This window comes from Delphinapterus leucas, chromosome 2, assembly GCF_059928025.1.
Source record: "Delphinapterus leucas isolate spDelLeu-1000000601 "Yukka" chromosome 2, BTC_Dleu_Yukka2, whole genome shotgun sequence".
In the NCBI taxonomy this organism is placed as follows: domain Eukaryota; kingdom Metazoa; phylum Chordata; class Mammalia; order Artiodactyla; family Monodontidae; genus Delphinapterus; species Delphinapterus leucas.
The window spans coordinates 143,767,273-143,794,769 of record NC_143130.1 but is presented as its reverse complement, the minus strand read 5'-3'; the positions used below and the strand labels follow the sequence as shown (position 1 = coordinate 143,794,769).

Genomic DNA, 27,497 nt, shown 5'->3' with positions numbered 1-27,497 from the left:
TTGCTGGTTCTTCCTTCTCTACTCCACTTGTATGTGTTATATTTTTCAGGGCTCCTTGTACTTCACTTTCTGCACTCTCACGATAGGTGATATCATCTATGCCATTGGCTTTAAGACCATTTATGTACTGTTGGCTTCCACATTTCTATCTCCAGCTCTGACTTTACTTCAAACTTTGGTCTTGTATATATAGAGTTACTGACTGGACATCTTCAGGTATGTGTCTCCTAAACATCTCTAAGATAATGCAGTCTCAGTGGAACACTTGATTTCCCCCACCAAACTATTTCTTTTTTACTTAATGACTCCTCTGTTCACCCAGCTATTCCAAGCAGACAACCAATAGTCATCTTTGATTCCTCTGTTTCTCACTTTCAAGTCACCTTCATACCCTCCCCCCAGAACGGTTACTATCAGCAAGTACTTTTGATGCCATGTCCAATATATATCTCTAATTTGTCCACTTTGTCTCCAGCCATTATAGCGACTCATAGTGGTAGCCTTTTATATACCAGTGGTCTAATTGGTTTTCCTACTTCTTCTCTTGCCCCTTTTCCATTCATTCAACTCATAGTGACCAGAGTAATCTTTTTAAAAGTAGAAATCGTATGCTATGTCTCTCCCTCAGGCTTTAACATTGCCATGGGTTTTCACTGCATCTGGAATTAAATCCAAGGTCCTTACCTTTACCTTTTGCTCTTCTCTCTTCACCTTGGCTTTTTTCATGCAATTTTTTTTGACATTACTAATTAAAATTTAATATTGAAATCAAAAGCATGTAGGTTAAAACTCCTGAGTGTCTAAGAGCTTGAATGGACTTGATTTTTTTCCTCTTTCATCTTGTCTCGTTTCCCTCTTGTTTCTTCTCTTAATTTGATAAAAACCACATCAAAGCCAAAGCCAAACAGCTAGCCCTGTCCCAGTCTCCCAAGTCTTTGATTTCATTGGGTATCTCTCAGACCTCTTTGGGAACTTGTTTTGTTTGTTTCATTAGCATCAGGAGAATTTCTTTAAGACTACAGAGGAAGTTTTTTCCACTTGTATGTCTGTCATACACTGTTAGCATTGGATGTGGATTAGAAGCTCTACTTACTGTTTTTGGTTGACACTTCATCTTCTTGGTTCTCTGTCCCATGCCACACTGAGCCTTCTGCCTCGTTGTTGAGTTTTCTTTATCTTGTTTCTAGCCACTTTATGTTTCTGTTTTTAACCTTCTGTTCTTAGTTCTCCATTTGCTTTGTCATTGGGCTTATCTGTTTCTCTAACTTTCACCTTTATGGGAAAATTCTGGAATCTCTATTCTCTAGTTTAGCCCCATGTTTCCAATGCTGTCATGAATTTCTCGTCCCTTGCATGCCCTGGAGTTAACCTCACACTCCATTTTCCCCAACACTGAAATACATGAGCTTCCTTTATAAACCCTCTCTGATGATTCCATTTTTATCAGCATATCATCATTCTCTCAACCTGGAAACATTAGTAATCTTTGACTGTCTTTCCTTTTCATTATATCTAGTATGACCAAAAAAAAAAAAAAAAATCCCTTTGTTCCTGTCTTTTAAACGTATCTCAGACTTCCTTTTCTTCCATTCCTCCATTGCCATCAGTGTAGTGTAGGCTGTCATAACTCTTCGTGCTTGGTTTTGGTGACAGAGTTTTAGCTAATTTAATTGCCTCTGTCCAAACCTCTCTAAAACACTTATTGTGTTTGCTCCTGCCCAACAGATCTCTGTTGTCAGCTGCATGAAACCCAGATTATCGTGTAGATTATTATCCTTTGAGGCCAGGTCTGTTCTAATTCTTCACTCTGGTTTCCTACTCTTCCCAATCAACTATCCTCTCTATCCAGTCAGTCTTGCATATCTTCTCATATTTCCCATATAATGTGCTCACTCTTCTCTTAAAAAAAAAATTTATTTTGGCTGTGTTGGGTCTTTGCTGCTGCACGCTGGCTTTCTCTAGTTGCAGCGAGTGGGGGCTACTCTTCCTTGCGGTGCGCGGGCTTTTCATTGCAGTGGCTTCTCTTGTTGCAGAGCACGGGCTCTAGGCACGCGGGCTTCAGAAGTTGTGGGATGTGGGCTCAGTAGCTCTGGCTCATGGGCTCTAGAGCGCAGGCTCAGTAGTTGTGGTGCACGGGCTTAGTTGCTCTGAGGCATGTGGGATCTTCCTGGACCAGGGCTCGAACCCGTGTCCCCTGCATTGGCAGGCAGATTCTTAACCACTGTGCCACCAGGGAAGCCCCGGTGTGCTCACTCTTAACCTCCATGTTCTTCTTGCCTAAAATGTCTTCTTACCTTTCCTTTGTTTATTCCTTGTCCTATTCGTGCTTCCCTTAAGTCGCATTGCCATCTACCTGCTGGATGTCTTCTTGACCTTAGGCCCTGCCAGTGATAACAAAGGGTTGAACACTCAGTTTGACTCATGTTATCAAAACATATGAAGGATCAACAAATGTCAAGTGTTCCAGAACAAAATGCCACAGCTAAACCCCTCTGTGTCATTACATTTCCCTGAAAAGTAAATTAAAGCCAAACAGAAAGAATGTTGAACTCTTTAAGGTAAGGCAGCTTAGGTGCAAAGGAGAATGTTGGAAGGCCAGAGAAGACTTGTAATCATCATTTGAGAGACTTAACACCAACATAAAGAGGTCCTTTAAATATTAACAGAAATAACAAGCCAGCTAGAGAATCTGTATAACCCCTGGTACTTGCATTTTGTTTGGTCAAAGTGGAGATAGATCACTGAGCTCATGCCTGCCTCAGTCTATATTAAAGAATCTATTAAGAGGATTTACCTTTTCAGATAGTCCCTCTAGTGTATGTTGTAGGTATGAGATGAAAAAACAAAAGTGATTATTGATAAGCCAACTCATGTTACTCTCTAGCAGAGGTGATACAGTGTACAGGTGCCAGATTGCCTGAGTCTGAGGCTCAGCAGGGCTCCTTTCCAGCTGTGTGACCAAGAGCAAGTTACTAAATCTCTCTGGGACTCACATTTCCTGTATGTAAAATAAGGATAATAATGCCTCCTGCACAATATTGTAGAAAGGATTACATGAGTTAATACATGTAAACTGCTTAAATAGTGACTGTCTCAGAGTAAGTGCTTACTAAGTTCTTACTATTATTATGTATACATGATATGGCTGGGAAAGGGTGACTCATTCAAGATTTTCAGAAAGAGCTATTTATTGTGAAATAGGAAATGGCTCTTGAAAATGTGTTTCTTTTTTTTCATACCTGATCTGTCCTTGGTGGCTCTTGTTTATTTTGATTTATTCATTCATGAACCAATATATTTTGACATTGTTTATAGTGTTGCAGATCCTAAAAGGGGAGATTGTCTGTAGGAGATCATGGTATTTTCAACAGAGGATGGATTTTGAAAAATACTCTAATGAGAGTTGTGTGAATGAGGTTCTCCTGGCCCATCTGGATCCATGAACAATCTATATAGATAAAGCATCTGGTTTTATTGGAAGTTGGAAACATACACATTTTAGCATGTGCTTTCTATTCCCACAGAGAATCTGGTGCAAAAATTTTTTTTTTTCCCATTTAGGTAGTATGAGAATTTCCGAGCTCTGGATGAATGTCATTCAATGTCATTCAAGCTCTGCTGAGCTTGCTGCACTTTACCCTTTCAAAGAGGCATTGTCGTTTGCATGCAGTGCTTGGTAACTCTCAAGACTTTGGACTTCAGGGAAGGGCAATGGCTCAGAAGCTATTGCTTGGTTAACTTTGTGAACTCAGTGTGCACTAATGGTATGAACGAACAATGTAAAATTTTTTTTTTTTTTTTTGCGGTACGCGGGTCTCTCACTGTTGCAGCCTCTCTGTTGCGGAGCATAGGCTCCGGACGTGCAGGCTTAGCGGCCATGGCTCACGGGCCCAGCCGCTCCGTGGCATGTGGGATCTTCCCGGACTGGGGCAGGAACCCGTGTCCCCTGCATCGGCAGGTGGACTCTCAACCACTGCGCCACCAGGGAAGCCCCAATGTAAATTTTTTAAACTTCAGAATAGATATTTCATCTTTTTAAGGCTGAGGTGAGTGAGGGTGAGGGAAGGGGGAATTGGGTGAAGGCAGCCGAAAGTTACAAACTTCCAGTTATAAGATAAATAAGTACTAGGGATGTCATGTACGACATGATAAATATAATTAGCCCTGCTGTGTGTTATATGTGAAAGTTGTTAAGATAGTAAATCCTAAGAGTTCTCATCACAAGCAAATAAATTTTTTTTCTATTTCTTTAACTTTGTATCTATATTAGATGATGGATGTTCACTAAACTTATTATGATGATCACTTCATGATGTGTGTAAATCAAATCATTATGCTGCACACCTTAGACATGTACAGTGCTATGTGTCAATTATATCTCAATAAAACTGGAAGAAAAGAAAGATATTTTCTCTTTTTATCAAGATGTGTTCTTTTGTTCCTGCCCAAGATCTGTTGATAAGGCTTGCCTTATGATGACGTGAAAGTAATACAGATGTCGCTGGAGGGGCTCCAAGTAACTTGCCCATTTTGTTTGAAATTTCCATTATTCAAATTAGACCATTGGATGAAGCCATTTTGTTATTGTTTATGAAGTCTTTGCAATAGTATAAATACGTTTCTTTGTGGGGGTAAACCCATTAGCCCTTTAGCATTCAGGGTAATCAACCATATTTTCAGAGGGCAAGGCAGATATTTGTAAGTGTGGAAAGGTCATGAGCGCAGGGTGTGATGGTGAAAATACCGTGTGCCTTGGAGGGTTGGAGGTGGCCTGTAAAAAAGGAAGTAGAGGATGAGGAGGACAGATTCATTGCTCTGGTCTTCACATTCCTGTTGCCACATTTATCTGTCCAAATTAATGTCAAAGAAGGATTCCATTTTGATGTAAAGTTATCATACCTTCCGGTTCTGTATAATGAAACTGCTTCTACACCACGGTTATTGGCCCATACTAATAAAACTGAATATCTTGCAGCCTCAGTTTTCTTACCTGTAAAATTGGAATATTAATGCCTACCTTTCAGGATTTTTGCAAGGCCTCAATGAGAGAATATGTGGAAGGACCCTGGCTGGAATATTTTAGGTCCTCGCTAAATGCTTTTACTTTCCTGTCTTTTAGTCCATGAAATTTAGGTACTTCATTGCATTTTTTGTATATTTTTTGCTGTTATTTATATATGTTAATCTTGCTTCCCACCAGACTGAATTTTTTTGAGGATAAGCACCACTTCTTTTTTTATTCTCTGCAGTATATGCTCTTATAGTACCTTGTACCTTTTCTTCATAGTGCAGCCTGTTTTATATTTATGTATATGACCATTTAATTAGGTTTTCTTCCTTTTCAGTCTGTAAGCTTCGTGAAGGCTAGAATCTTGTTTGATCTTGCTCAGAAATGTGTACTTAAGGCCTAAACTAGTGCCTGGCATGTAAAAAGTGTTCTGTAAATATTTGTGGAATGAATGAATGAATGATTGATTATTAAGTTAAACATAGTAGATTCTAAGTGAATACTTGTTCTGGGAAGGCTGAAACTACCTATCATATTCCTTCCAGACTTAGCCTGAAGCCTTGTAGGAGGCTATGAAAAGTTTGCAGAATTTTAACTAACACCTTAGATCTTTAAATAACAGAGTGTGTGGAAAAGAAAAAAGGTTTACAAAATACTTTGAAGTGGTTCAGTACTTGATGTTATTTTAGTGGGAGGTCAGTAATGTTTGTTATAAATATGTTATTGTAAAGAACGCTTTAAGTGTAAATTACTGTTGTTACTTTTAGCTAAAATTTATAAGTATTAACATCTGTGAATACTAATATTATTTTAAAATTTAGGCTTGAAGGACAAAGCTGTGAAACACTGTTTATTTTTCTTTCCTTTGCGAACTTTGCATAAACCTGATTGTATCTGAAGGGATCTTTGAGAATGTGTGAGAACCTGGTGTGTCCTGGTCTTGGCAGTGCTCCTCCAGTTTGTTGTACTTCTCATAAATTCTTGCTTTTCAGTTCCCAGTGCTCTGTTAGGCCATCATTCATTCATCCAAATGCTGACTCTCTTCACCCTTCAGGATTTTGACACATTGCTGATGCATGTCCTGACGGCGGAATCATTTCATGTATTGAATTGAGTCAGCATCTTCACCTTTCCTCTAATCAAATTACAATTTTATTTCGAAGTAATCTCACTGGATATTAGTAGGTCAAAAGCTCAATATTATTTTCTTCAAATATGGCTTACACAATTGGACACACACACAAAAGGGGAGGAAAGAAACCCTACGTGTGTCATCAATTTATGTTGTTCATTTGTTAGGTATTTTTTAGAAAGCTGACATATATGGAACATTTTCCATGTGCCAGGCATTGTGTGAAACATTTTATGTATTATGAAATGTTTGAGCTGTCACTGTGACAGAGCTACTCTTCTTAGATTGATTTTGCAAAGGATAGTCTCAGCAGTGCTTTTTTTCTCTTTTTTCTTTTTTTTTTTTTGTGGTACGCGGGCCTCTCACTGTTGTGGCCTCTCCCGTTGCGGAGCACAGGCTCCGGACGTGCAGGCCCAGCGGCCGTGGCTCACGGGCCCAGCCGCTCCGCGGCATGTGGGATCCTCCCGGACCGGGGCACGAACGCGTGTCCCCTGCATCGGCAGGCGGACTCTCAACCACTGCGCCACCAGGGAAGCCCAGCAGTGCTTTTTAACAACAACAAAGTAGCAGCTAAAGTTTATTAAGCACCTAAAGTGTTCCAGACATTGTTCTATGTGTTTTTATTTTTATTCAATCACTTAATCCTTAAGTCAATCATATGAGGTAGGTACTACCCTTATGCCCTCATTTACCTGAGGAAACGAATGCACTCAGTCTCACCTCTGGTTTTCCACCTAGGAAGTGGCAAAGCCAGGCTTGGAATCCAGCATTCTGGCAGTCTGATTTTGTAGCCCATTGTCTTAACTGCCATCCTACTCCCCAAATTGCCAAGCTGGTACACCGTGGAGCCTGGTTAGAACCCAGGCCCCTGACTTCAAAGTGTGGGACCTGAAGAATAATCTCAGCCATTTGGAAGAATGGAGAATGAGTTTATATTTTTTTCAAGTTTCCAGTTTTTAATTGTGAAAGAAATTGTGCTGAAAGAAATCAACTTAATTTGGCATTGTAAACATTTCTGTGATGTTCCTCCAGAATTACAACTGACAGACTTTTGAGATAGTAGACTTAGGTGCCCTGCTTAGTGTTAATTTTATTACTCTTATTAACGCCAGATCTTATTTTTCATATTTGGTCTGGCTCCTTAAGTGGAAGATACAGTTGTAGAATATGTTTCCTAAAAGTCATTTTTAGCATAACTGAAGAGAAAATGTTTGTACTACCCAGTGGCATGTTTAGCTAAGCCCTGGGGTACCACATTGGGTATAGACTGCTGAATTATATCTAGATTCAGTAAAGAGGCTTGTGCTTAGAATTGCCTCATTAGCATGCTTATCTTCAGGTTTCAATGACTCTTCCTACCTTTGGTGACAGATATTTGTGGCCAGGAAGTCAGTAGCAAAGAAGGGACTTATGTCATAAATATTCTGGTTCTAACTCCTATCACATCTTACTATTTAGTGTTTTAAAATGCTTCTCTGCTCTGGAGGTGTTAAGCTTTCCAGATACATTCTTTGTCTTTTACAAAAGTTCTGTACTACTTTTCTCTAAGTTTCCATTTTGGAGTCATGCACTCACTATTATGCATACATATGTACATAATACATGAGTACGTACATGTAAGTTCCTGTCTCTCTGTTGTTTTATACTTGACAGTACTGTTTTTATGCATGATAAGAAATAAGGTTTCAAAATGGATTTCATTTTTCTTAGTATGGTATTTCAAATCTGAATTTTGGATTTCCTCAAACCTTATATATGGGCTTTACATTTATATTTAATTTCTGTTAGTTTGTATGAATCATAGGCACATTCCATAATTAGTGCGGTATACTACATGCCATCACTGGATTTTATTGCCCAGATTATGACTTTAATTGTACATATACACTCTTTATTACTCTTGGGATTAGAGGCCATTCCACTGTACTCACGCAGTCCTCTGTCACTCTCGGGAGCTTAAGGTCTCATGTTTAAAACTCTCAGCTGAGGTTCAGAAATAGCATCTCTAAGCTGGCATTGCAACATTGCATTGACTCTTTTCTGTACTTTAAATCTTTTTAAAAAAAAAGTTTAGTGATATCTTTGGTGTCAGCTATAAGTTGTGAAATACCAGACATGGGCTTGTTTTTAAACCTCATATCATACTGTTAAAATAGCTGAGGTTCATCTCATTTTGAACTGATTCCCCCTGATGTTAATCCTCAAAACAAATGGAAAGTAGATAGGCCATTTTTATCCCTTGCAGAAGTAATCCCTTGGGAAGGGGTTTGGGTGGGGGCGAGTCAATTAGCTGAATACTTGAAAATAATGTGTTCTTTTATTGCAGTTTTTTCTTTTTTTTGGTGGGGGAGGGTCAACTGAAGGATAAGTGCTTGCTGAAAATTCTATAACCCCATTAATTTATTTCTTACCTTGTAATCATGGCACAAGTGAAGGTAGTCTTTTTGAAGATTTTTGTTGCTCATACTTTTGAACCTGGCTGAAAATTGGGCTTTAACAGTGCTGACTCTTGGGCACATCCCAGAAGTTTTTTCTATTAATTACTTTTTAATCAGATTATGATTTTATGATTTACTCCTTATCTTAAAAGCCAGATGTGGGAGAGAAGACAAATTGTGGTTATCTGAGGGTTTTTGTTTTAATAAATTTTTTTTATCATTGTGTTCTGAATTCACAGCATTTTAAAGAACTTTATTTTTTATTTTATTTATTTTTGGCTGCGTTGTGTCTTTGTTGCTCTGTGCGGGCTTTCTCTAGTTGCGGTGAGCGGGGGCTGCTCTTTGTTGCAGTGTGCAGCCTTCTCATTGCGGTGGCTTCTCTTGTTGCGGAGCACGGGCTCTAGGCACGCGGGCTTCAGTAGTTGTGGTGCGTGGGCTCAGTAGTTGTGGCTCGCGGGCTCTAGAGCGCAGGCTCAGTAGTCGTGGCACATGGGCTTAGTTGCTCCTCGGCGTGTGGGATCTTCCCGGATCAGGGATTGAACCCGTGTCCACTGCATTGGCAGGCGGATTCTTAACCACTGCGCCACCAGGGAAGTCCCTATCTGAGGGTTTTAAATAGATGGCCTTTGTTTAATTGAACTTTGGTATTATTCGATAAAATTTCAAAAATTAATATTTCAAAAACTTTATTTTAGAATTTATTTTGTAAATGCTTTTAAAGTAATTTTGAAGATGTGCCAAAAAAGTAAATGTAAGTCTTTCTATAACAGAAAATAGTTTTAATAGGAGTTGTAAAGTAGGGAATTGATTCCATACTGTATGTTGTAGATATTTGATAGATGTTTGTCAAATAAAGGATAACTTTTTGAAAGTACTTTTGGAAAGCACTCTACAGCCTACAAAACACTTATTCATTTACTTCTCACTCAACCCTGTGCAGTACATTTTCTCAGTTTTACAGATAAGGAAACTAGTGCTCAGAGAAGTAAGTGGTTTGTCCAGTATCTCCTAGTAAACCATAAAGGTGTGATTCCATTTAAGAACTGGAGTCAAGGACAAAGTCCTTACAGTGTTTCCCAAGGCCCAACATGATCTCCTACACTCCTCGTCCCTTACTCTTCTGACCCATCTCCCTACTTTCCACTCAGGCTCCAGCCATGTTCGCTTCTTTGCTGATCCTCAGATTGACCTGCACACTCCCTGCTGCCAGGGTACCTTTGTGTTTACTATCCCTCTGCTCAGGCACTCTCCCCCCAGATACGCTCTTGGCTGACTACCTCACCTCCTTCAAGTATTTGCTCAAATGCCATCTTTCAGGTTAATATTCCACTTAAAATCATACCCTCCAACCCAACATGCCTCATCCCCCTTGCCCTGTATGTTTTCCCCCAGAGCATATACCATACAATGTATTTATTATTTTTAGTTGCAGTTATTTATTGCTGCTGGAATGTAAAGCTCTGTGGGAGAAGGGGTTTTTGTCTCTTTTCTTCGTTGTGATATCCCTGCAGTGCTTAGACCTCAGTGAGTGTTCAGTGAATATTTGGTGAATGAATGCAAAGCCTATGCTCTGCACCAGATCTCCCACTTTTCATTTATTAATGATACACTTGACAAAATTATTAGTATATTTTTGCTATGAAGGGTATTCCAAGTAATACTACTTCATTAGTTTTGTGCATTCACCTTCATTCTGAATATTTTTTTCTGTTGCATTTTTCTCTCATCCGTGAATATAAACCACTCTGTTTGTTTTTAAAAGTCAGCCAGATTTTTTTTTTTAGAAAGTGTTAGAAAGTAAGACATTATCTTTTTGGATATTAATAGGGGTAGATAGTTCAAAAAACTAAGGAATCATGCGTTTGTTAGTTAGGTTTTTGTCAAGTCAGCTGGACTTTTTTTTTTTCTTTCATAAATGTATCATTAAAAACCATCCTGTTTTAAAATTTTATTTATTTATTTCTAGTTTTTTTTGAGATATAATTGGCATATAACATTGTGTAAGTTTAAGGTATACAGTATGTTGATTTGATACACTCATATATTGCCAAATGATTACCACCATGGTGTTAGGTAACACCTCCATCTAGTCACATAATTATGATTTCTTTTTTGTGGTGAGAACATCTGAGATCTACTCTTTTAGCAACTTTCAAGTATATAATATAGCCCTATTAACTATAATCACCATGCTTTCATCAGATCTCCCAAACCTATTCATCTTATAACTAGAAGTTAATACTCTTTGACCAACATCTCTCCATTCCCTCTACCCTTCCACCCCTGGTAACCACCATTCTAGTCTCTGTTTCTAAGAGTTTGACTTTTTTAGATTTCACATATAAGCGGTATCCTACAATATCTATCTTTCTCTGTCTGACTTATACTTAGTCCATCTTAGTTTTAAAATTTGCATTTCATGACTTGGTATTATTAAAATATTAGGAAATAATTCATTCTATTAAATATGTTATATTAAACCTTTTCCTCTATTCTTCAGTATAATTTTATTTCTAGAGGAATAAAGTTCTAATTTACAGTTAAAAATATGGGGAAATAAGATTCAATATGTAGAATTTATTGACTCAACCTGCATTTATTATGTGCCTACCATATTCTAGAAACTTCTTTTAGGGGCTGGGTATTAAAAGAAGAACAAGACACGTGATTCATCAGTTAAAAAAAAAAGGTCCCAATGTAATGTGGCAAATCCTTGAATGGAGTTATGTATAAAGTTTTATGAGGATTTTTATGTTACAGGATTTCTAAGGGCTCCATGGCTGCCATAGAGTGAGGTACTTCTATACTAATGCAGGGTATATGATTATCTTCTCAGCTTTTACAGTCGTCTAAATACAATGGAAATTAGTACTGTCATTACAGCTGGACGTCTGTTATACATGCTAGAAATGTTGGAACAAAGGAGTGATGTGGCTCGGAGATTCCCAAATACAGACTAGTGGAAAAGTTGTTACTGGTACTGGGCAAAGTGAAAAAGAAGTAGAAGGGAAGCAAGATCGAGAGAAGACACATCTCTGTGTGTGTATGTGCTCGCATGTGTGCAGGTGCACACGCGTGTGTACCTATGTGTGGAGGATTGCCACCCTCCTTTTTAAGTAAGGATTTCTAGGTTTGTCCTTTCCCTTCTTTTACTATCCTAAAGGTCCTTTTGTTTTATGAAATTATAGTGGAAATAGGTGGTGGCTAGTTATTATTTTAATTCCTTTTCCTGAAACAAAAAGTCAACCTGCTCTTTTTAATAATTTTACTGGTAAAATCCTCAGAGGGAGCCACTGTCAGGGATACTTTAGAACACTGTATAATTAATTCTTGCAGCACTTATTTATTTATTTATTTTTGGTATAGCCCGGCATGCTTCAGGAATTCCTTATATTCAAAAGGCCCTGGTCCCTATCCTCCTGGTGTCTCATCTCTGCAAAGAAGCCCGTAGGTAATGAATTGATAGAAGAGAGATTGACTGTGTTAGTCAGAAGCTGTGGTGGCTTCTATCCTGTTGATAAGTTTGGTGGCAGGAAAGTAATCCATACCTATAATTAGGAATTGATCAATTTTTAAAAATAAATTTATTTATTTTATAAAGAATTTTTGGCTGTGTTGGGTCTTCGTTGCTGTGCGTGGGCTTTCTCTAGTCACGGTGAGCGGGAGCTACTCTTCGTTGCGGTGCACGGGCTTCTCATTGCCGTGGCTTCTCTTGTTGCGGAGCATGGGCTCTAGGTGCGCAGTCTTCAGTAGTTGTGGCATGTGGGCTCAGTAGTTGTTGCTCGTGGGCTCTAGAGCTCAGACTCAGTAGTTGTGGCGCACAGGCTTAGTTGCTCCATGGCATGTGGGATCTTCCCGGGCCAGGGCTCGAACCCGTGTCCACTGCATTGGCAGGCAGATTCTTAATCACTGCGCCGCCAGGGAAGCCCCTAGGCATTGATCAATTTTTAAATGTTTTATTTTTCTTGTCCTGACAAGTTTCAATGACCACCTTGGCATTAGAAGGTAAAGCATGAGGGAGAATTATGAAAGGTTAGAAACAGAAATATTTATTAGAAATGGGTATGTGTGTGTGCATGTGTGTGTTTCCTATTTATTCTGATTAGAACATAGTGTCAAAACAATGTGAAAGCTCTGAATCCTGTGATTTTGACGCTAAGGCCACTGTTCTGCGTTAGTGGTCACCTTTGGGTTTTGCTTATAAACTGGAGTGTGTATGTTTGTCACCTTTTGGGAAAGGATAACTGGAGAGATCCATGAAAGAATAATAATACATGTTGATTGTCCAAGCTGGGAGGAATCATTAATGTATGATTATTATTTAAAACTTTAATTTACCCACCTACCGTTGTTCACTCATTTAAGGCTAATTTTGTGCTGTTTAAGTTTTAAAACGTGTAAATACTTGGCAGAAAAGTCAACCAAATTTTCCTTTAGTTTCAGATTGCATCTTTTCTTAAACGAATAACCAGCCATGACAATTTACCCATTGCCCCAGTGGTGGTGGTGGTTGTTAGCTGCTGCTATTTATCACAGTCATCATCATCATTGTTACTGGTGAGGGCACTGGAGTGAGACTACCTGGGTTCAGATTCTAGCTGCGGTCCTTAGTAGTGGGTGATGTTGGGTAAGCGACTTAGCCGTCTGGGCCTCTTTTTTTTTCATCTGAAAAACTGGGATATTCATAGTGGCCACTCATAAGGTCTTCTGAGGATTAAAAGGGATAATGTGTGTCAGGAGCTTAGCACAATGCTTTGCAATAGTAAATGTTCGTTAACATTGTCATCATTCTTTTTTACCTTGAAATATCAGTACTGGCCTTACCTGCTTTACGGTTTGTTGTTTAATTAATACACCTTGGTTTCCTTCTTTTGATACTTTTTTTTATTGGTGTAGTAGTTCTATGAGACATGTTTTGACCCTAAAAAAAAAAAAGGTGTATGCTAATAATCAGCAAAGTGTTTTCCGATCTTCCTAATAGACTGCGAAGAGTTCTAAAAGCAGCCAATTCTACATTCACATATTTATAGCCAAGGCAAAGAAGGAATGCTTTCACTGTTGTAGGTGTTGCCAGGGACCTGCCTTTGCTTGAAAACCAGAAATTTTCACTGTTAGCTTTAAATAAACTGAGAAAGAGAATTTCAGAGGTGAAGGAGATGAAAGAAGGATTTGAAAAGTTATTACTTTAAAAACAGTGGTTTTCAGCTGTGGTCACACATTGAAATCACATGAGCTGCTTCTATAAAATACAAATACCTTGTAGTGGAAACACACCACCACTACCACCACTATCATCAACAACAAACTTTTTTGGAACCCCTATTTTGAACACAGTAATAAAGTAATTGGAATGGTCAGGTATTTAATACTTATTTTAGCTCACATGTCAGTTTCTTATTTGCTTATTAACATGGAACTATGTTGTGTAACCAACATGGTATACTTGGGTTCAGTTCATAGTACATGAAGCCTAATTTTCTTATCTGATTCATTGTAAGGATTGATAGTGGTCTTCTTGTTTTAATGAAATATTGTTGGCTATGTCCGTGATTTTTTTTCTCAAGTGTCAAAAGCAATTCGTAACGGAAGCATAGTTCCACAAATAAAATAGGATTCTTTTTAGGATTTTTGAAATACGTACGACAAAAAGGGAATGCTACCTGTTGTATCTATGTTTAGAAGTAAAGTTGGTGGCATGGGTTTAGACAGACCACATGGACAGGCTATTAGGCATTTTACCACATGTGCTAACATACCACACTTTAGTCCTTCAAGGCTAAGTCAACTTAATATTTTAGTGCTAAGCTCTTCTCAGTGCTGTGAGACTAATTTTCTGTAAATATATTCTCATATGCATATGCAGGTACAATTTTCATTGACTTTGTTGAAGTTTTGGAGGGTCGTTTGTGAGGGACTGATCGCATACTTGGATGGGGATGTGTTCACCTTAAGGAAAGTTCTAAAGGATGAGGTGGAAGGGATCAAAGACCACATTTACATGCTCAATCTCTGCAGGTACCTTTATTTTTTGTGAGAATAGGGGAAATGGATGTAGAAGGGCTAAGTGTGTAATATTGTAGGGCATTTTCAGGTGAAAAGCATTGTTAATTTAGAAGAATATTTTTTCCATTTCCTTTGAATGGGAATAACCAGCTATAAATATTGTTCATCAGGAGCTCAAACAATGTTACTGCTTAGCTTCCAATGCAAACATGACCATTTTATGGAAAATTTATCTATATACATTTAAACAGCTTATGTGTAAATAACTTATCAGCCCACATTTTCTTTTTTTTAAACCAATCTGCTTTCTTCCTGTGATATTGTGTCTAATCAATTTAATGTTGTGGGCCTTCTTTATTTCCTCAGTTGGCACATTGGCAGGTTGCAATGATTTTCAACAATTTCATTTGATTGGAGTCCCAGAGCACCAAACCCAAAGGACATTGGGCTCATGTTTTATTTCTTGTACCTTTGCTACTTTCTGCTTTGCAAAGTTTTGACTGAGTCAGGCCCCAAGGGAAGATGGGCTGATATTGGATCCATGACTGTACGCCCCAAACTTTAGATGGGATGGAACAATGAAAGCTCTTGATTAGGCAGGAAGGAGCTTCTGCCAGTTATAAACAAATAAATAATCAATAAACAACCAGCCCTTAAAATCATAATGAGGGTGAGGGGACGGGTGTGTGTGTGTGTGTGTGTGTGTGTGTGCACGCGTGCACACGTGTGCTTGTGTAACTAAATGTGTATAATACCTGTTGACTGTTCTTTAGACACAGGAGAATCTTTGTCCCTTAATCTGTACTTGCATCCTCCCTTTACTGTTGAATTCTGTGCCCATTTTTCCATTACCTTTTGCACTTGTAAATTTTAAAATTATTTGGGTATGAACACCTTGGAGGTGAGAGTAATCATTTCCCCAACTTACTGAAAATTGATAGGAGGCTGTTGAGAGATGGTGATAGAAAAGCACGTGTGAGAAAATGACTAATGCTGAAAAGGAAAGAGAAGAACAATACAGTAAGAAATGCAACTGCCAAGAGCATCGACCATTTAGCTGGTCAGTACATTATTTCCTTGGGTGAGAAACATATTCTGGAAATTAAATTAATTCTAAGAGTTTTTCCAGAGCAGTGGAATCTGACCTTATGGAATCTTATCAAGCTGTGATCATTAGATCAGTTACTCTCCCCATTAAATGAATACTAACATTGGATGGGTGGGTTGTTGTGCTAATGACCTGCAGGGTATTATATAACCACTTACTGATTCCTCATTATTTATGGTTATGATTCTGTGGGATCCCTCTCCTGCTGTTAGGGACGGCCTGTGCAGGACAGAGGTTTCCATTGGAAGATAGATGACACAAGCATCCATTGCCTGGTTTGCTTTGGGATTCTGCGATGACCCTTAATTTTTCTAGTTTACATTTATTTTGAATGTCTATATATTTTTTTCCTTCATCTAAGTTACTAAACATTTAGATTTTCAGGTGGCTTGGATTTGGGAGGTGGGTATCTTTGAGTTGTTAAAATCTAGTGTTACTGCATGTGGTCAAAATGTACTGCTTGTCTGATTTCTTCTTTTTGTCATTTATGAGATTTTCTTTATGGCCTAGTACCTGATACATTTTACAAATGTTTCTTTTTTTTTTTTTTAACATCTTTATTGGAGTATGATTGCTTTACAATGGTGTGTTAGTTTCTGCTTTATAACAGAGTGAATCAGCTACACACAAATGTTTCTTTAAAAAGAATATTTGTATTGCTACTGGGACTGGTTCCATAGACATTAAACTTGTATCACTGGAACCTTCTGCACTACTCAGAGTGTTCCTTCTCTGATCCTGGCTGGTCCTACCTTTTCACATTCTACTTTTTTTATATCCCACTGGGTCTAGGGAAATGAGGGCAAGGAGGGTGGGAGCAGCACAGCTATGTGGGGCAGTCTGAGGGCCAAACATTATAGGAAGAGCCCTATGCTTGGACTGTTGTGAATTAGGTCATCTTTCAGCACGAATGAAAACACAATTTAAAGAAGTTGTTATAATGGAATTGGCTCTTTCAGGACACCATTCCCCTTTTTTCTTTTGGTCAGTCTTGATTACTTAAATTCTTTAATTTAGGTGAAGCAAGTTATTTTAGAGGAATTTAATCTGTGATAAAGGATAAAGCATAGCTTGTTGCTGTATGTGTTAATTTCTGGGGAATGGGCTAGAGGGGTTCAGCATGATACTTTATAATGAGGGCATGTTGGAAATTAATTGGCTGATTTCTTTCTGTGTTCTTCCTCTTTTCTCTTTGTACATACCCTCTTTTATGGAATATGGTATTACTCTTGTGTTTCACTGAGTTTGATTGTTGCACAGTGGTGAAGAGTTCAGGCTCTGGAGCCAGTTTGCCTGAGTGGGAATCCTGTCTCCACTGCTTATTAGTTCTAAGACTCTGCGCTGGTTACTGACTCTCTCTGTGTCTTGGTTTTCTCATCTGTTAAATTGAATAGTACCTACTGCATAGGGTTGTTCTCGGGACTAAATAAGATATAGTATATGTAAAGTGCTTAGAATAGTACCCAGTGCTCAATAAATGTAAGCTATTATCATTATTCCATTGGTTAGGTAGATAGCCTGCCTCACATTTGTCTATGACATTATATCAATTTGGATAAAGAAAGAATAAATTTCAACTGTCTAACATTAAGAAAAGGAACTAAATGTTAACTGCCTGAATTTTTTTAAGTAGAAAAATGTGAATCTCTTGAGTATCATTGCAGTGACCACAAAGAGTAATCATTGTTGTCACTGCTTAAATGATGGTTTGCTTTTTGGAGGAAAAGCTATCATTTATAGATGCTTTTATATATGCTGAGTTAAGGAGTTCTCCATGTACATGGTCTGACTTTTTAAGCATTATTAAAGTTACTGTATCAAAAATAGGATTAATTAAAATTTGTCCTGAAGACTTTAATGTAACATTAATAAGCCTTTTCTTGTTCCCTGTGCAGTGTCAAAACTCCCCTTCAGATTTGAGGTATGGAATCTGATTTAGAACTTAGAAGACTTCAGTAATTAACCATGATGGTCGTGTACATATAATTAGCCATTGGTTAACGATATACAGTCATGTTGATGAGCAGCCTTGTTTAGTTTTTGTTTGTTTATGTAAATACCTGAAGCAAATGGCAATTAAAGGGAAAGCTTGGTTTGTCTAAATTTAGTTCTTATAAAGCTTAACTGTTTCGGAAGTGATGAAGTCTAGGGTCATAGAATAAGACATATGTCATGGCTGAACTCAAATCCCCAATTCTTTGACTATGAGATACATTAGGCCTTTGGGGATTTATGGGGTGGTGATGGAAGCGGCAACTCATTGGTTGAGAATAATTTCTAAATATGTAACTTGTTTTTGCTGAGAGTAGCAGTGGTGCTATATACCTTTAAAAACATCGACTACTTCTTGTTCCCTTATATATCTGGTAGGGAAATGCTATACTTTCAGATGCCCATTGCACCTCATCTAGGCTTACCCCAAAGTTGATGTCAGTAGGTGGTGTTTGGGGGGAATTATCCATGAGGTCCTGGGTACATGGGCTGGCGCTTGGGTTGTGGGCTGTGGGGAGGCAAGGGGGTTGTGGAGAGGAGTCATGCGGATCCTGTGACTAGGAATCTAGCCCTCTCTCCCTGTTGCTGGTGGCTGTAAGACGGGTGCTGTTAGCCGTTGCACTTACCTCCAGGGAGCAGGTGGCCCACGCTGTGAGGCCACTGTAAAGCATTTACTGGGAGGCTGGCAACTGAGGATGGTAGCAAGTGACAGGTCAAACATTGTTCAAGTCCTTCTTGAGTCGTACAGAAGGAATGTGGGAGTGTGGTTAGAGACCCAGGTGCTGAGCCCAGCTTCATAACTCATTCACTGTGGGACCTCCATGATTGTCTCTAATTTTCTCTGTGAAAAATAGAGAATAATAAAATGATGCCACCTGCTTACCTCAGAGAGTGTTCTGAGGATTAATGAGTTAATCGCCTTGGATGAAGGCAGCAGAGGTTCTCTTGTTATAATTTCATCACCTTTCCAGAGAAGCTCCAGTTTGGTGGAATAAAGTAGTGGAAAGAAGATAGGAGTGGAAAGAGCTATCGACAACTTAGTTGGTGTCTTTCAAGTCTAACTGTAGGTCAGGTTTCCATTCTCGCTGGAGAATTTTAGTGTAAACTTTCTACATATGTTTTAGAAACGACACCAAACCAAATGTCTGACCTGCTGCCTGTAGGAAAAGAACAGATGTTTATTCTGAGAACATATTAATAAAAATGTTAGTGGTTTTCTCCCACCGTAAAGGAAGAAGATGGGTCAAAAGGGAGAGCCTAGATTTTAGTAGAGTTCGCTCGCATTGTTCCATTACTGATGTGCCCTTTTTGAGAGAGTTGGTATTGCTTGATTTTGTTGATTTTTCGAGTTTCTTTGACAAAGAAGCGTCATAGATATCAAGCCAAAACAAAACAAGAAATATAAACTCACACACCCAACAGTAGCTTTAAATACCAAGGATGTCAGCATGAAATTAAAATGAATCAACTGACATTTCTGCTTTGAAATTTTTTTAGTAAAATTAATTTAAACCAACAGTGAAAACTTCTGTGTCTACCTTATAATGGAAAGTTTGACCTTTTTCAGTGTTTTTGGCTTAAGGGTGTTGACATTGGGGTGTTTTTGGTTAAAATTTGCTTCAACTCTCTAACAGCTCTTGGGATTTTGGTCAATCTTTGGTGGCTGAATAGCAAATGCTGTCAATTGTGTTGGTACCATGTAGTTTCCAAAGACAAGGTCTCTGAAGTAGTGGATATGGTATCCCCTCCTGCCCATGTGTAACTGTTTAAAAGAACACTGTTGTCATGTGAATTCTTATTTTTTTGAGCTTGCTTTTGAAGTTAACTTTCACAGAGAATTCCTGTTACCTAGAAATTGATGACAGACTTACACCATTTCCTTTTTTTTTCTTAGACGTTCCATCCTCAGAGCAGCCTGAACTGTTCCTAAAGAAACTTCAGCAGTGCTGTGTCATTTTTGACTTCATGGACACGCTATCTGATCTTAAAATGAAAGAATACAAGCGCTCCACTCTTAATGAACTGGTGGACTACATTACAATAAGCAGAGGCTGTTTGACAGAGCAGACTTACCCTGAAGTAGTTAGAATGGTGAGTTTCTTTTTTTCGCCGCGGACACATTTAAGCACCTTCCTTAGGGACTCACAGGTGTATTTACTGCAGGGTCAGGTCACTGGAGGTCATCTCCACAAATGAGAGCCAACCTTCTGAGAGCTAAGCACAAGTAGTCGGCACAATACTAAAATTTGAAGAGCATGATTTCATGAGAATGAAATCCAGAACTTTTCACCTACAACAGTATTGGAGGAATCAGTGACTTCAAAATACGAAGCAAAGATTGCCAGGGTGTTACTGGATTTCTGGCATTGGGAAAAGAAAAGACACAGGAGAATCAACAAAAGTTTTAGATCTGTGTTTGAAAAATATTCAAGCCTGTTGGATGTCTTGATTTTTTTTTTTCTCCCTTTTCACTGTGGTATATTAGAAATAACTTTAAGCTTAATGAAATCGTGATATGTAGAATCTAGGTAAAGCCTCTCTTGGCTTTATAAGTTAATCATTCTCTTTATAATCTTAGAAACAGGAGTGATGTCTTTCATTATTTTTGAACAGCGTCTTGTAATTTGTGTGGTCGTTAAGGGTTATGAGAAGAAAATTAGCATAATACGAGTAATTATGTTCTTATTGTGTCAATAATTATATTAGTTTTTCAGAAGCTGAGCCAAAATATAGTTTTCAGTTAGATTTCTGTGGGAGGGTTGCCTTCCTTGGCATCCTAAAAGATCTTGGATCTAGAGAGCACATGATATCTGGAGGAAGTGGGGCTGGTCTACTAACTCGAGAAGTTATGCTGAAGAGATCCAAGGGGGTCATTGCATCATGGGAAGCCCACTGGGAAATCTCGCCCACCCTCTGTGTACTGCTGAAAATGTACTTAGCCTTTCTTTTTCGCTATTATCACTTGTATTCAACAAATGCAGAAAAGAGACATCTGTGATGGGGTAGTTATGGTTAAAAATGAATAGTTCACATTTGGGAAGGGACCTGAATTATCACAACTTGAGAAACTATGACAGATATATGAAGGTCATTTCAAAACAATGTCCAATATATTCCTCAGATCCATATTGGAGTGTATATTGCATTTGTTAATTTATAGGAACGTAAAACAGGGTTTTGTATGTTAACTGTTTATATTGTGGTTCTTGAGCAGTGGCTCTCAACCAGGGGTGATTTTCCCTGCCAGGGCACCTTGGCATTGTCTGGAGACATTTTTGGGAGTCACAACCAGGGGTGGGAGGTGGGGTGCTACCAGCATCTAGTGGGTAGAGGCCAGGAATGCTGTTAAACATCTTACAATGCACAGGACAGCATTGTACAACAATTTTGTAGATTGTTCTACAACAAAGAATTGTAGATAATTCTACAACAAAGAATTATCTGGCCCCAAATGTCAATGATGCCACTGCTGAGAAACCATGCTCTAGAGTTTGCATGTTCTCTAAACCTCTTACCCTGACACTTAGGATCTTCTCTAGCCCACCTGCCTTCTGCAGAGCACAGTCCCTTGGTTTTAACCTACCCATGTCCTCAGCTAACAGAGGTATTCACCGTTTATAAATTTCTTCTATATCTTTCCATGGATAGTCCGTGAATATTGAAGCATATACAAGCATATATGTATAAATATTGTTTTTTGTAAACACACAAATGGTAGCATAGTATACACAGTCTCTGTACCTTGCTTTTTTTACTTAGCAGTATATAATGTACACCAGTACATATAAAGCTGCCTCATTCATTTTTATAGCTGCATTTCATTGTGTGGATGTGCCATGATTTATTTAACCACGACCCCATGAATGTCCTTGTACACACCTCCGTTTGCCCTTCTGCGAGAACATCTGGATATCTGTGGATTTGTTTTGTAACAGCCCTTTTCCCTGTTCCTGGGCCTTTGTGAATTCCCTGCCCTCCTGCCTTTAACTCTGATTCCCCCCTTCCTTTCAAGATCTCGCTTACAGTGCTACCGCTGGTTCCTGAGAAGCCCAGAGTTTTCTCCTTCCTTCACTTCTACCACTTCTTGGCAACTCACCCTTTTAGAATTTGTTCATTTGCTGCCATTTAATCCTTTCACACGTTTATCTGATTTTTCTAATTAGGCTGTAAGTACTCCCAAGCAGAAACTATTCGGAGTTGTCCTGCACATCTCTGTGGCCTCTGTAATACCTCCTAGCCCAGGCCTACCTGAAGATTGTTGAATGAATAGATGAATTCCCCCTTAAAATAGGGGCATTTTAGGCTCTCAAATTAGGATGAAGATATTGGATGTCATTGGATTATATTCAGCTTTAAACCTAGTAGCTGGCATAATCCAAAAACCCATTCATTCCTGTGAACCAACTTGGTCCTAAACCAGCTTGGGGCTCTCAGAGGAGACCATTTTCTCTTCTTACCACCTCCTCCCATGACCCTCTACCCCAACAAAAAAACTTTAAAAAAAAGACTCCTGGGCTTCCCTGGTGGCGCAGTGGTTGGGAGTCCACCTGCCGATGCAGGGGACGTGGGTTCGTGCCCCGGTTGGGGAGGATCCCACATGCCGCGGGGCGGCTGGGCCCGTGAGCCATGGCCGCTGAGCCTGCGCATCCGGAGCCTGTGCTCCGCAACGGGAGAGGCCACAACAGTGAGAGGCCCGCGTACTGCAAAAAAAAAAAAGACTCCTGTCATTCGTCTGGGAATGTGTACTTTAAAATGTACTTAAGCCCTACTTTAGGAAGTATTGAATCTGTAGCATGCATGCTATTCTAGGGCATTAGATAATTGACTTTCTGGGTGATAGTTTAGGGTTCTCAGAGGTGTGATTTATTTTTCATATTTTGTGATTTGTGAAATTGCTACCTACTAATTTTGCATGGTTCCTAGACAAAATGACATTTATAGAGAAGGAAGTAGCATGGCAGTGTAGAAAGAGAAAGGGCTTTGAAACCACACAAACCTGGGTTCAAATGCCAACTCCGGCCACACTTACTTGCTTCATCACTGCGGACAGAGCCCTCCATCTTTGGAGTCCTCAGTTTTTGTGAGGTGCTAAGAGGTGTGTGGCATTGGGGGAAGGGCAGCCACAGCCCCTCCTGCCCTGCTCCATGAATAGTCCACCTGAGGAAAATCGTGCTTTGTTTGTACATCAAGGTTCTCACCACCTCAGACACACATACAACCTAGTAAACAGGGATTTATGTCTCTTTAAGAAGGGTTGGAACCAAGTCCCTACTTGCCCTCTACTCCCTTCTGTTTTGCCACGTGTGAGCCCCTTGTGTGTAGAAATCCTGGCACTATTACTGCTCACTTTCCTCATCTGTAACGTACCTACCTTTTGGGTATTTTGTGAGGATTGTTGATGATGTATGTAAAGCTCTTAGAACAGTCGCTAACACATGGCAAGCGTTTAATCAATGATACTGTTACTATATTTTGTGATTTCATTATTAGACACTTGACTTTATAATCATTGGGGGAACCCAGAGTTCCTGTTTGTGGACTTAAAATGCTCTGTTAGCTCGATATGCTGTATCCCATTGCCTCAGTGGTCCTCAAATTCTGTAATTCCAATCCTGCCTGTTGAATAGTTACTGTTCCCACCTATTCCTCTTTCTTATTACTGTAAAATGAAACTGCTTCACTAGGATTAGTGAGGGAAGTGGTAGTGCTTTTAATGAAATATCCATGAAACGATAGCTAGGTTTTACAAACCAGGATGAGTGATGACTTAAGATGGCATGTTCTGATGTCAGTATTTTTATTACCAAAACCTGATGGGACTGTACTTTGAGAGTTGCTATGCCTGTTAGGGTAAGAAAAGAGTAGAAGATGAAAGTAATCTATGAGTGTGGAAACCATTTTTAGCATTTATATAAAGTCTAGACACCACCTACAGACTCTTAGAATTAAGAAAGACAAATAACTCTTTATGTGTAAACAAAATAAAAAAAACAATATAGCACCTAACTCACCTGCAGAAGGGTAGTGTGGGGTAGTGGAAAGAGCCCCAGATAGAGAAAGTAGAAGCCACTGTCCTCATTTCTCATCTTCCACTTAACTAGTGGTGAGACTTGGGTTCCTTTCTAAGCCCCAAGTCTCCGCTTGTAAATGGTGGGAGTTGGTGGTGGTCTCTCACATCCTTCCAGCTCTGAAAAATACCAGCTCTTTCGTCAACACAGTGTAAGAAATTTAGAATGAATTCTGCCATTCTTTTTTTTTCTTTTCTATTATTATTATTATTTTTGGCCGCGCTGCATGGCATGCAGGATCTTAGTTCCCTGACCAGGGATCGAACCCGTGCCCCCTGCAGTGGAAGCATGGTGTCTTAACCACTGGACCACCAGGGAAGTCCCTGGATTCTGCCATTCTTAAAGTTTACAGAGCACTGTCCAGAGTAGTTGCTTCTGCTCTGTAAGTGGTTTCTTCCATGTGTTTCTTTCTCATGGGGTCACATCTGATGGAAAAATGAGAACCAGGGCTGTTAGTTCCTTAGGCTTTGGCACATTTTGCCGTGCATCATCTCAAGTGTCAGGCTTCTGTCTTTGAGGCAGTATTTTTACCACATTATGCTCATGTTTTGTTTCTGGTTCTGTTGCCATGCATCCATTTAAAAGATTTCTTAGAATTTCTAGCTCTCCAAGTAATCTTGGGTTAATTTTTTTTTTTTTTACTCAAACTTAAACTGTATTTTATACTCTTTATATTCACACATCTTCCTTTTCAAAACCATCTCTTTTGGGGATAGTTCAAATGTGAGAGGAAATCTTAACGGGTGAAGACGTCATTTAATTAATTCCAAGTAATGTTTATTGAGTGATTTAGAGCCATGTTTTTACATTTTGATGATTAAAAAAAGACAGGAGGACCCTGCTCTGTCAACAAACTCACAGTCTGGTAGAGAGGGCACTTATGTGAACAAATAATAAAATATGTCATACGTGCATTAATAAAAGTATGTAGAAGGCAGGGAAGGAGTAGAGCAAAAGGGGGGTTAATCCGAGGAGGATAGGGGTGGTCAAGGAAGGCTTTACAAAGTGAGGAAAGCCCGAGTATTAAAAGGTGAAAACATGTTTTCCAGGGGCTGAAATCGTGTTGAAATGAAAAAGAGAATTACATGATGCAAAGGAATTCCCAAGCCGCATGATATATTCAGAGGAACACAAGCAGTGTTGTGTTGTTACACCATTAAGTGCGCGTGTGTGGGTTGGGGAGTGAGAGGAGGTGAACGATGGCAGTTGAAGATGCAGATGTGGACCAGAAGATCCTGAAAGAACCTCACAGACAGTGGATAATCATTGAAAAGTTGTAAGCAGGGGAGTGACACAGTCAGATTTGTACTGTATGGCAGTGAGTCAGGTAGATTGGAGGGGGCTGAACTTGAAGGCAGAGAGGAATTGATTAGGGGCCTGTTGTATCAGAGAAGTTGTTAAGAGGGCCTAAACCAAGCACGGGGTGAAAGTAGAGAAGATGAGGAAAGGATGGCATTTAAGGCTCACTAGGAGGTAAAATTGAAGGCACGTAGCATTTGCATTGATGTTTGGAGTGAGAGAGAGAGGAAGCAGTCTAGGATAGCTTTGGGAATTTGGTAGTCATGGAGCTCCTATTTGAGAAAGGTACAGCAGGAAGGGGAGCAGGTTTTTTGGGTGGAAGCTGGGTTGATTTTTGATGTGTTAACTTTGAGGTTACAGGAGTCCTGGATGGGAAAGTTGGAGATTGAGATTGGTAATTATTAGCATGAGAGTAGAGCAGGGGAGAAAGAGAACAATACTGGGACCCCAGGTGATGCAGAGAATCCTTGTGCTTCAGTGCAGTAGGTTCGGGGGAGGTAGTATGCGAAACATGAGGAAGTTGAAATGACGGCTGTAGATAATGATTGCACGTACAGTGGTGGAATCTTGGGTGTACTGTCCTCATTAGAGTAAAACCCTATCACTTCTTTCCTGCACAAAGTATATCTTGTTGCACTGGTCGTTTGCTGTTATTATTTTCATATTTTCTCTTTATATCTTGGCTTTTCTTGATTTCAGTCTGCCCTATTCCTACCTCATCTGTGGTTAAATCTCTGTATATCTCAAACTGTAGAATATATGATTTTCCAAAGCGAATGTAGTTTTAAGATAAAATATGTTGTACAACTTTTTCTTCTTTTTTCTATTGAAATCTTTCCTTGAGTCCTTTATATTGTTTCTTGGCCACACATTAGCTTCGTTTTTTCCCACTCTCAAATTATATCCTGTCACTTGGTTATCTAAGTGCTTTATCTTTTATACTTTCTGTGACTTAACTGGAAATCACAGCTCTGGTTAGCCTCCTAGTAGGATAATATGGTTTTGTAGAAAAATATGAAGTCGCAATTAAAGGTCTCAGAGTGTGCCTACACAGACTCTTAGGAATGCTTTGTTAACTTCATTGCATCCTCTCTTGGCTAAAGGATGGAGGATTTCTTTTCATAAAATAACAGCTATCTAAAGGTAGCCTTGGGAATGATAACTACCAGGGGGAATATGAAATTTCCATTTTTCATCCTCCTGCATCTGATAAGGAATATAACTATACATCCTGGCCAGAATTTGCCTTGGAGGTGATTCTTTAGGCCCAAAGGAGATAAGATCTTTTGGTGTGAGCCACTGGATGTGGGATGGGGGAAGGTGGGCTGGTTACAAGATTGGAAATACAAATAATGGGAAAGAATTGAGTGACATCTGGGAAAGTCATTTAGGAAGTGATGAACTTATTGGGGAATTTTTATGGATAGGATAAGTCTAAAAGATAGGACCTAAGAATTAAATTAGAAAAAGAATTCCTTGGTACTTTGAAAAGAATTTAAGGTTATGATGATGAAGATTACCAAAAGATACTTTTAGAATGAGGTCAGGAAGAATTGCTGCTCAAGGTTAGGAACAGATTGTTACCATTTGTAATTTATCAGAGGGTAGAGAAACTGGCAGGCGCTCTGTCCTTTCCTTAAACTGTCACTCTGTGCTACTTCAGTTAATGCTCGTTTAACGATATTCATTTAGCATCTTTGGGTGTCCATCAGTTGGTTTCATGGGGGTCAGTGGACCTCCTGATGTTGAGTGCAAAATTTTGTGTTTTGCCTCTTTTTGTGGGAGAAGATCTGTAGCTTTTGATTAAATTTTCAAAGATATGATCTGACTCCAAAATGGTTTAAGCTCGATTTTTACATATGCAGTGCTCTGCTTGATGCTGCTCTGTTGGAAAATGTAGGATGAGATTGGAAAGGAGCAGGGTCTTCCCATTTATGGCAGTAACTAAAGATGAAAAATGAAGTTGTAAGAATGATTTCACCAATGAAACCATCTGGGCCTGGAGTTTTCTTTATGGGAAGGTTTCTGGCAGTGAATTCTTTTTTTTTTTTTTTTTAATTTATTTTATTGAACTATAGTTGATTTACAATGTTGTGTTAATTTCTGCTGTGCAGCAAAGTGATTCAGTTATACATCTATCTATCTATCTCTCTATATATACATATATACATTCTTTTCCATACTCTTCTCCATTACGGTTTATCACAGGCCCTGTGCTATACAGTAGGACCTTGTTGTTTATCCATTCTATATATAATAGTTTGCATCTGCCAATCCCAAGCTCCCAATCCATCCCTCCCAGACCCCCTCAATTTCTAAAATACATGTCTGACTATTCAGATTTTTTGTCTTACCTTGTGTCAATTTTTGTAGGTTTTTATAATGGTTATACAGTTTAGAATTGTGGTTGAATACTTAATCTTTAGAGGTTCTTCAGAAAGGTGTGCAC

The 27,497-nt window shown here is 39.1% G+C and overlaps 1 protein-coding gene across 4 annotated transcripts in view; it reads left to right on the top strand.

Annotated features, from left to right (window-relative positions):
• Positions 1–27,497, top strand: part of PPP2R5E (protein phosphatase 2 regulatory subunit B'epsilon) — a 153,049-nt gene that overhangs the window by 57,020 nt on the left and 68,532 nt on the right. For all 4 annotated transcript variants that reach the window (XM_089907791.1, XM_089907793.1, XM_089907792.1 and 1 more), the window contains exon 3: positions 19,576–19,772. In XM_089907791.1, the coding sequence (XP_089763917.1) occupies positions 19,576–19,772 (197 nt within the window). The remainder of the gene's footprint in view (positions 1–19,575; positions 19,773–27,497) is intronic.